The 10,784-nt window shown below is 36.2% G+C and overlaps 1 protein-coding gene and 1 non-coding gene across 5 annotated transcripts; both read left to right on the forward strand.

Annotated features, from left to right (window-relative positions):
• The first annotated feature begins 47 nt into the window (after positions 1-47).
• On the forward strand, positions 48-7,590 carry LOC141538617 (DNA-directed RNA polymerases I and III subunit RPAC2-like). Of its 4 annotated transcripts, XM_074260222.1 has the most exons (6): positions 53-198; positions 1,786-1,831; positions 3,168-3,203; positions 3,303-3,378; positions 4,635-4,681; positions 6,794-7,590. In XM_074260222.1, exon 6 carries the CDS (start codon positions 6,863-6,865, stop codon positions 7,205-7,207), a length of 345 nt encoding a protein of 114 aa, XP_074116323.1. In that variant the 5' UTR covers positions 53-198; positions 1,786-1,831; positions 3,168-3,203; positions 3,303-3,378; positions 4,635-4,681; positions 6,794-6,862; the 3' UTR covers positions 7,208-7,590. The 4 variants fall into 4 exon arrangements, with proteins under 4 accessions (XP_074116324.1, XP_074116325.1, XP_074116327.1 ...); XM_074260223.1 differs by lacking the exon at positions 1,786-1,831 and having other exon boundaries at positions 48-198; XM_074260224.1 differs by lacking the exon at positions 4,635-4,681 and having other exon boundaries at positions 52-198.
• On the forward strand, positions 1,956-2,135 carry LOC141542055 (small Cajal body-specific RNA 16). The gene has a single exon (XR_012482059.1).
• Positions 7,591-10,784: the final 3,194 nt, after the last annotated feature.

The raw sequence follows: 10,784 nt of genomic DNA on the forward strand, positions 1-10,784 counted from the left end.
AGTTCCTCTTTCTCTCGCGTGCCTCTACAGGATATCCGGTTTGTACTTGGATTGCCGGGTAGACACGTTTTTGGTCCCGGAAGTGTAAGTTATCGCTGCCTTCCTTTTCTCGGATCCATCTATTAGAAGTTGGCTTCCCTCCGTCCAGGTGACTTGGTTTGACCTCCGGCCGCGGTAGAAACCCACTCCTTTTCCTTGGTAGGTAGTTCTCGATGTGGGGAGAGCTTTTCCCCACGCGTCGCTCGCGGGGACGGTTCTCGGGGTTTCTCGGACTAGGCGCAAACCCTCCAGAGCTGGGCTGCGCTGGTCCGGCCCCGCCGAGCTCGGGTTGGGGGCAGCGCGGGGAACTTCTCGCTCTGGGGGCTCTTGGGTCGGGCCCGGGAGCAGCCTCAAGTTCTGCGTCGGCGATGGGGAGGAAAGGGGGTGTGGGCGGTAGAGGCTTGGTGGCTTGTTGTCACGGCCGGAGGTTTTTTAAAGCAGGTACAATTAAGTATATGTTTACGAAGTCTCTTGTGGTGTTTTTGCTGTAAATTCCTATTTCGGGTGTTTTTAAGTCAAAACAAAGTTCAGGAAACTCAGTGGCCCTCAGCCATTAATGGACCGAGAGGTCCTGGCTCTCTCGTTAGTCCAATGAAGCTGACCTAATCCAGTCTGGGCCATAGGCAGACATTTGGAGAGGGAAAATTGCGTTTTTATTTCTTTCTCTTTGTTTTTAGAATAAGAAAAACCTTTCGTTTCAGCAATTTAACTTCAAAATATTGACTTTAAATATGATACAGTTTTATGTATTTTGACAGGAAGCTCACTGTACAGATGTTCTTTTTTTTAAGTTAAAAGTTTTTTATTTTCGAAATATATCATTATTAGCTTCAACATTCGCCCTCGCAAAACCTTGTTCCAAATTTTTTTTCCCTCCCTTCCCCTAGACGGCAAGTAATCCAATATAGCATTTTTCTTTCAATATAGTTTGTTTCTCTTTTATTCTTAACTGTGTCACACAATTAAAAACATTATCCCTGCTATTATTCACCAACCTGTCAGAGGTCCATGACACAAACAAAATTAACCCAGCTAAGCTCTTACATAACATTAAAAGTGGCAAAGCCTTTTACAAATACTTCATTGAGTCCACACAACCCTGAGAACTAAGTGCTGTCATTACCCCATTTTACAGGTGGTGAAACTGAGGCAGACAGATTAGATGAACTTGCAGGTTCACACAACCTGAGTAACTGAGGCTGGATTTAACTTCGGGTTTTCCCCCATTCTAGCCCCAGACTCTCTCTAGTAGGCACCTGGCTGCCCTATCTTTCATTATATCTTAAAGGGGCTCAGCCTGGGTCCAAACAATGTAAATAGAAATTGTTTCTCTTTTGGTCAGAAATCCTGGAAGTCTTCCCAAAATGATTTTTTTTTTTTTTTTTTTTTGGCTTGGGTAAAAGTGGCCATTCCTTGGTTCATTACTTTTTTATCTAATCTTAAAAATAAGTGGGCATCACCTCAGGTCTCTGTGTGAGACCTGATAAAGACTTTAGTTTAAAAGGGCCAAGGTCTTCCACTGCAACCAGGATCATCTCCAGTCAATCTACCATTGTGGAAATTAAGTCTAACTCTTTTGAGTTTATGATAAATAACATTTATATTTACTTCACAGTTTGATGTTGAGGGTAAAAGGATATTAAGTGGAGGGGCTAAGAATGTCATTGGGACAAATGAGGGCAGGGGACATTAGGTGAGCATCTGATGAAACTGTTCTCACATCAACATTGGTTCTCTCTTCTCCAGGGTTTTTGTCACAGCAAATCAGAAGTACCCAGTTCCTGGCCTTTGAGTGAGAATACTATTTTCTTTTTTTTCAATTTCTAATTGGTGACTTTCACAGTTGATTCAAGTTTGGAACCAACCGCAGTTGTTTCTGGAACTGTTATGAGAAACCTTGGGCCCAGTGTTAATACATGGTCTGGAAAACGGCTACTGTGTGGTTGAATCCCAGAAACTTGGATGCAGCCCTGTACCAGTCAGCCTAATTCTGACCTAGAGTAAATTCCCAGGCAAAATGGGATTTTAATTTTGCAGTAACAGGTGTGAGCATTCTAGCAGGAATTTGATGATCATGTATAATACTGCAAACAATATCTGTATTGAAAGGAAAAACCACAAAGTAATAATATAAGTTCAGCATATATTAAGATATTTCTAAAACTGTCACATGCTTTTCAGGTCCTTTCCATTTAACATTAATACAATGCCTATGTTGAAACCACTTCATTCAAAGTGCTGTTTGAGAATTTAAGAATGATTGAGTTAAGACTGACAGACAGAACTAAAAAGAACGTTATAGGCTATCTAGTATAACTTCAATTTACAAATGAGGAGAATTAGAGCTTAAGTTGCCCAGAATGACCCCGATAATAGTAATAATAATTGCTAACATTAAGATTCGCAAATTTTAGGATTAGGATCAAATAAAAGACAGAAATAACCAATACCATAAGACGCTTGCAGTTTGAAGACAGGATTTGTCATCTTTTAGCTGATTCCAGAAGTTAGGAATTTCAGCAATATCATCTGACCAAATTGAATTCAAACTAGAAAGCATTTTTTCATTTTTGTTGATCTTTTTATCTTTATATCTTCAGTTCCCTCTTCTTCCCCCTCCCCCAGGCAATTGGGATTAAATGACTTTGCCCAGGATCACACAGCTAGGAAGTGTTCAGTGTTTGAGACCAGATTTAAACTAAGGTCCTTCAGACTTTAGGGCTGGTACTCTATCAACTGCACCACCTTCAGTTCCCACTTCATCCCTCCCTCAACCACTCTGTCTCTTAAGACAAAAAAAGAGAAGAAAATTTAAAAAGCAATTCATTAAAACTAACCATATCTGTTGCGTGTCATGGTATATTCAGTGTTTCATATCACTTCTTCGGAGCCAGGATGTAGGGATATTGTAATTATAGAGTTCAGTTTCAACTTTTGGTTGTTGTCACTGTTCTCTTATTCTCTAGTATTGCATAGTCATAGTTCTTTGCATTTTTATACCATAATTTGCTAAGTTATATCCCAGTTTCTGAACAAAAAAAAATTTTTTTTTGGTTATTACAAGAGACTAAATATTTTAGTTGCATATTAAACATTTCTAATTTTTTTTTTTTTTTTTACCTCCTTAGAGTTTATGCCTAGCAGTGAGATCTCCAAGCTGTAAGGTATTGATGTTTTAGTTATGGAAAGAATAATTTTTGTGTAAAGAATATTAATGGTGAAATGGGATTATGTTGCTTACTAAAATATAAATTTTTTTACAGATCAGCTAACCAGATTTCTTCTGTATTAAGATACATACATTTCATGTGGTCATGATTTTCAATTTGTATGGTCAAGGTAATTTCTCTATTTTGTTTGGTCTAGTTCTTAGTCAATTAAAATTAAGGTGTAAACTTTAGTCAAAAATTGTAAACCTATCAGATATTCATGTTTTCAAATTTTCTATCAAAAACTTTAAAAGATTGAACATTACAAAACAGAATAAAAAATTGGAGAAATATAATTACTCATAAAAGATACAAATATTGTTGTATGAAATAATTATCTGTAACAGTATTTGCCTACAGTGTATAACAGCCCACACTATGCTTTTATGCATTGATTTTTTTTTTTTTTTTAAATATATTCTTTAGAGATATAGAACCCTGAAGTCAGGGTTTTGATCCTTAATCACACAAGATTCTATTATATATATGTGCCATTGGAGATAGTTTTGTTCAACAACTGAGCTATAAAATAAGAGGTTTGCTCAACATTTTCATCAGTATTTTGGAAATCTTTGCAGTATTGAAACAAAAAAGGATTCATTTATTGTTAACAAGTTTTTTTTATATGTTCTCATACACAAAATTGTATACCAAGTATGAGAGCACTAGAAAGTCTCAGTAGAGCCCATGATATTAGAAGAAATTAATTTAACCACTATTCTAGAAAAACAAATTTGACCCAAAACAAAACAAAAAAAAAAAAAAACGGTCCATGGAGTCAGACCATCAGTATGTAACAGGTTAGCTAATAAGTTGGGCTTAGATTTGAACAGTAGATTCAGAGAAATAGCTGGGAAGTTGAATTGTGCTTTCAATCATCTCAAATTATTCTCTGCTTCATAAGCTCATATCTTTAATAGCAAAATCACCTAAATGATGCTATATGACTGCAAATAATGCTACATTATGATCAGGAAGAATAAAAATTCCAAATAACTTACATGACAATGAAAAGGTGCAGTGAATGAAAGCAAATTGCAGTGTATTACCAATGATGACTTGAAAATATAGAAAGGAGGAACCACCTAAAGAGCTAGAGCTATAATTGTGTTATATAGTGAACATGCAATTATTACAAGGCAGTAAGGTCTGTAGTGGATGAAGCATTGGTCTTAAAGTGTCAAAAAGAACCTCTTGACTATCAGTTTTGTGACCCGGGGGGAGGAGGGGGAAGTCACATGCTTTCTGTCCTTGTTTCCTTTGAATAAAAAGGCTGATCTAACTAATTTGCATCAGATGTTTTTATGAAAGTTGGAGTTTATCTATAGATGTTAATATGTGAGACAAGTGATGAAGTAGATGATGGTCTTCTGTTTTTACCCACAGAAAATTTCTCCTGATGTGATAATATTGTGCTACAAAGTGAGCCACAGGTGGGTACTAAAACATCTGACCAATAGCAACAATCACTGTGTACATACTTGTCAGTTAAAGATTTTTAGTAAAGCCTCATTCTGTGCAATTCTTGAAGTCTTTTTTAAGTTATATAGGTGTGTGATAGTGCAGCAGAAGGCCAGCCATGTGACACATAGATGTTGAACCTAGTGTCAGGAGGACTGAGTTTAAATCCTGCCTCAGACCTCATAGATGTGACCATAGACAAGTTCAATTAATTCTTGCTTTATATTAAATTGACCTTTTGCAAACATATTTCATTCACTGTACCTTTTCATTGTCATGTAAGTTATTTGGAATTTTTATTCCTGTAGCATTATTTGCAGCCATATAGAAATTTCTGAAAGAAATCCACATGTCAAGAAACTATCTGTGTTGACTTTATAATACTGTATTCTCTTCGCTTCTGCCCAGCTATCTCCTATCCACCCATCACTACCACCACCTAAAAAAACCCTCCAAGTGAAAGCAGAAGGAAACAAGCCGCTGTTTCCATATGCAAGATTTGGCTCGAAAGCTTTAGTTCTAAGAGGGGATTCTGTATACCTCCACCCCATGCATCTGTCCTGTCCATCAGTACTTGGGTATCACATCACTTACACTCTTTTGTATATGTCCAGCCCTCAAGTCTGTCCTCCATCAAGTTCTTCCTTCTCAGTTCCAGTAATGCCTCCCCTTTCTCTTCCCTTCTCCCCACTTGGTTAGCTTCTTCCCTATTCCCTTTCCTGTTCTTGCTTTTCTGTCCCTAAACGCCATGGTGTCCTGGAACTATATGCCACTTCCTTCCCACCATGGGTGCAGGACCCTTTTCGGCTTCCCTCTGCCCCCTACATCTATAGGCAAATACTCATTCCATTTAAAAAAAAATCATTTTATATAAAAGTTTGCAGAATGGTCCATTTATGTAAAGTGAGAATTGCTTGTGATGGAAAGTCTTTGGCTTTTAGTTTCTTTAGTGGTAAAATAAGTGGGGAAGGAGGGTTGTACTTAAGATTTTTTCATTTCTAAGACTGTTAGACTAGAATTGTGGGATCATCTTGGTTTTCTAATGTGTAATTTTCCCTTTAATGCAGTTGCATAAAGATTACGATTTTGACCCATAAGGTAGAAGTTTCCATAAATAAATAAAGATTTCTGAAGGAAGCTGGGTAAATCACTTATGTTCTAATGTAGCAAAGTTCTCAAGGGCCAAATAAGTTTATGGATAAACTTCATACTTACTATTTTTGTAGTTTCTACTACTACAAACTACTTACACAATGCCTTACGAATTTATATTTCTTTATCTTGACTTTGTACTACCTAAACTTGGCTCTGGAACCAAGATTGTTCTTATAGTCTTTCCAGCTAACTCTTTAAGCTGTAATTAAGAGGGATCTTGGTTCCAAATATCTTACCCCCTCATTTAGAACTAAGCTTTCACTGAGATTAAATACCTTCTCCAAGGTCACAAAGCTATTAAGTGATTGAACCAATGCTTGAATTTGGCTTATGTCTCTAAAACCATTATTCATTCCATTCTGTTACACTGCAGTGGTTCCCTAATTCAGGAAATGAGAAAAGCCTTTGCTAGCAATGGTTAGTAAGATGAAGTTTTAGAAGGCAAATAGTTGTTACTAGTAGGTATAGCTTGACAGATTTTGAGTTAGAAAGCCCTGAATTCACATGTCACAAGACTATTAGTTACTAGTTTTGTGACCCCAAGCAAGCCACTTAACCTCTCAGCCCCAATTTCCTCTAATTTAAAATGAGGATAATAAGCAGGTTTTCTGAGGAACAAATTAAGTAAAAGTAAAAGTACTTTATACTTTGTAAAATTGAAAGTTCTATATAAGGAGGCAGCTAGGTGGCGCAATGGATAGAGCACCAGCCTTGAATTCAGGAGGACCTGAGTTCAAATGTGATCTCAGACACTTAACACTTCCTAGCTGTGTGACCCTGGGCAAGTCACTTAACCCCAGCCTCAGGGGGAAAAAAAAAAAAAAGTTCTATATAAATGCTAGCTTATTATATTGGGGTATGATTGAGTGGGGAATATGTTTTAGTTCATGTTTTAACATTTTATATTTTAATTGTATATGCAATTATAGGTAGACCAATGTACTAAAACATTTTTTAAATGAACTGAAAAACAGAAGTGTTCGTTAAAGAAGTTCAATATGGTGGAAGAAGCAGAGAGGAAACCAGTATTGGAAATGGTCCAAGCGGCTGGAACAGATGGAAACTGTGTCACATTTGTGTTGTATGATGAGGATCATACACTAGGAAACTCTCTACGCTATATGATCATGAAAAATCCAGAAGTGGAGTTCTGTGGGTACAGTATCACCCACCCTTCAGAAAGCAAAATTAATTTCCGCATCCAGACTAAAGGGGGTCTTCCAGCAGTTGAGCCCTTTCGTCAAGGCCTTAATGATCTCATGGATGTCTGTCAACATGTGCTTAATAAATTTGAAGCAAGTATAAAGAATTATAAAGATCAAAAGCAAGTTGAAATGGAATAATATTACATTCTTGATCAGATTAGAATGCATACCTCTGTGCTGTCTGATTTTATAGAATTGATGTTTTCCTTTAAAAATTTAACCCTAAAGTAAATTTATTATTTTTGTTAGAATATGTATATGTAAAGATATGTATGTACAGTACTTAATAAAATCACAAAAGGCAATAAACCTGAAACTCAGATTAAAGATAATATTACATTCTTGATCAGATTACAATGCATACCTCTGTGCTGTCTGATTTTATAGAATTGATGTTTTCCTTTAAAAATTTAACCCTAAAGTAAATTTATTATTTTTGTTAGAATATGTATATGTAGAGATATGTGTGTACAGTACTTAATAAAATCACAAAAGGCAATAAACCTGAAACTCAGATTAAAGATAAATCTGTAATTTTCTGTTTAAGGAATTTCTGCAACATTCCATTATTGGTGATTTCAAACCAGATTTTTGTTGTGTTGTTTCAGCATCAATGGAAGCTATCCAGCCCTCTCGTTTTTTAATAATTCTTGTGTATGTTGAACACAGACAGCCTCATTATGCTTAGGACCTTCTTCCACATAATTTTATATTTCTTTTGTCTTTGCCTTATTGGAAGCTGAAAACTAGGCTTTGCTAGCAGAACATAAGCAAGTAGATTTTCATGTGCTGAAGAAATGAATACCATCAAAAAGTATAGGAGACATGAGCCAGCTTTGTATATATAAAGTTTCCCTTATTGCTAAATACACATTTTTAAAAACAAATACACAAGGGTGCAGCTAGGTGGCGCAGTGGATAGAGCACCAGCCCTGAATTCAGGAGGACCAAATTTGGTCTCAGGCACTTAACACTTCCTAGCTGTGTGACCCTGGGCAAGTCACTTAACCCCAGCCTCAGGAAAAAATAAATAAATACACAAATGGGGGAAGGTTGGTATTTATCACATTCATTTCTTGGTTGGATTCTAGTACATTATTTAACCATTCCTAAATCTTTTCTGTTGCTATAATTATAACAATAAATGTATGTATTACATGTTATATATGGTAATATATATAATAAGTATAAAATGTCCTGTTCTTTTCTTACCTGTCTTGACTGTCCCTCAGTCTTCTTTTGATCTTCATCTGGGTTCTGTTTAACAACCTTGATGTCCTCCTGGACTTTATTTACAGTTTTTGGTGATCTCATCAACTCATGCATTTAGTTCTCTATAGAGATTTGAGTCTTGAATTTATCCAGGCCTAATCTCTCCTTATTTCCAGTCTGTAATCAAATAAATGCCTGTTGAACATCCTGAACCAGATGTCCCAAAGACATTTTGTTTTGTTTTTTTGAGGCTGGGGTTAAGTGACTTGCCCAGGGTCACACAGCTAGGAAGTGTTAAGTGTCTGCCAGATTTGAACTCGGGTCCTCCTGAATTCAAGGCTGGTGCTCTATCCACTGCACCACTTAGCTGCCCCTCCAAAGACATTTTGACAAGTCCAAAATCAAACTCATCTCTTCCACATCCTTCCTCAATTTTCTATTGTGTGTATATACACATATAGGCAAATAAGCAAAATAATGAAACATAATTTACATGTGTATGAGTGAACATGGGATGGGCATTTATATTTTAGCACACAACCTGCACTGGTACAAATCCTGATCAGAGCAGCATTCTTGTTAATCTAAACCCAAACTTAACAGAGGATCCAATCTGACTAGCAGTGTTATTAGGCTATGAGATGTAATCATGTCCCAGGAGTTTATAGTTGAAGTACTAGACAAAAAAGATGTTCAGTCCTTTCTCATTTGAATTCATTGTTGGACTATTGTATGTAAATTCTTCAACTGAAATATGTTTCTGAACATAATGTGGGGTAGGATAGCTCAGGCTTACATAAAGTTATAATGTGTGAGTCAATCTGTTACTGATAAAATCTTACTAATTCAGCAAATTCTAAAAAATTTTTTTATCAAATATTCCTGTCATATCCAGCTGCTGTAATTCCCTCTTTGGTAGTTGCTGTGAACCACTCATTACTTTCCTGTGGTTGCAATGCATTTTCTTTTCAGGGCACCTGAAGTTCCTGATCTCTTCACAGTAAGGTGTCATTCCACTAATGTGTCCCAGAAATACTGGGAAAACTCGTCTTATGAAAAGTCTTAAACAATGGGAACTACGATTTATTTCTAAGCCGACTGCCTTCTTCAACAAAGAAATAAGCTGTTCATGAATGTCTTCATTCTCCAAGATTCTAAAACCTAAATACAATTATGTATCTTACAAGAACATTAGCAGATAGTGTGGGATGTCAGTAGTCTTGTAGAATCATATTCCTGTACTATTGTGATAGGGACAGAAAGACTCGGAAAATGTTTTTGATGATCATATATAATACATTCGTCAGTGTGCAATAGAAACATAAGTCTTATATTTTTGTGAAGTAGTGTTCTTTTTTTCTTCCTATTGTTACCTTTTTTTTCTTTGTCCTTCCTCTGCCACCTCCTCCCTTTGACTAATATATTAATTTTCACTTTAAGAAGTGAATAAAAAATCCTAATCACTTCCTGGTTGGAAAATATGTAAACAATATAAGAATTACTCTTTGTTATAAGACTGGGTTGTAAGATCATTTTCTTATGAAGACTTTGTCCTTGGTCTATTTCACACAGGGAAGTATGCATATAAGGCTTAGCCTAGAAAAAAATAATTTTAGAGGAACTAGAAAGTAAATTTTATGCTTCCACTATGAGGTATAAAACTGGCAAGTTTAAGATTGAGGATTAAGCAACCAGGAAAGTAGAGGTTTTTGTATTCAACCTCACACCATTTATTGAGGCAGTTAGCTATAATTTCAAACTAATCGCTTTCCCTTTGAGACTAGGAAAAGAGAAGCTCTGGAACCTGCCCATCCCCTACTCATTCATTCCACTCCAATTCACGCTGGATTTTTTCTCAAGGATGGTGAATATATCAGTGATAACCCATATGGATATGCATATATTAAATAGTCACATAACATCTCACACTCTTAAGGTTTATATTCATATTGTCACTTAAATAAAATCAATAAATGACTGACTCATGCCTTTCTTGACATTCAGTAAGCCCAAATTTCACATTTCCTAGTGACACCTACAGTATTTGTGAACCAGTCAGATTTGTTAGCTTTAGGATCTTCAAGCAACACTAACAAGTGTTTTTAACACCTATTATTTGTCAGACACTGCACTAAGCAGTGAGGAAAAGTAAAAGTCCAACTTATCATATAAAGCTTTCATGACCTTGCAAAGCACTAATTGCTTTCTGGTACCATGTACAGGATCTGTGACAGTCCAGCATAGCTTCAAATTTTGCCATCGTCTTAGTGTCTTCAAGGTATTGCCTGTGTCAGTATTTATAAAGATGCCTCATTTCTTGCTTCTATATCTTTTTTCTTCAGCCATCTATTTTTCCTCAGTCAAGAAAACAGGAAAATGACGATTGCTGGTCCATGCATAAGAAAATTTGTGCACTAGTAGGTAGCTAGGTGGCACAATTACACAACTAGGTACAGTGGATAGAATATTGTACACGAGATCAAAAAAATCCTGATTCAAATCT

This window comes from Sminthopsis crassicaudata, chromosome 4 (assembly GCF_048593235.1).
Source record: "Sminthopsis crassicaudata isolate SCR6 chromosome 4, ASM4859323v1, whole genome shotgun sequence".
NCBI classification, from domain to species: Eukaryota; Metazoa; Chordata; class Mammalia; order Dasyuromorphia; family Dasyuridae; genus Sminthopsis; species Sminthopsis crassicaudata.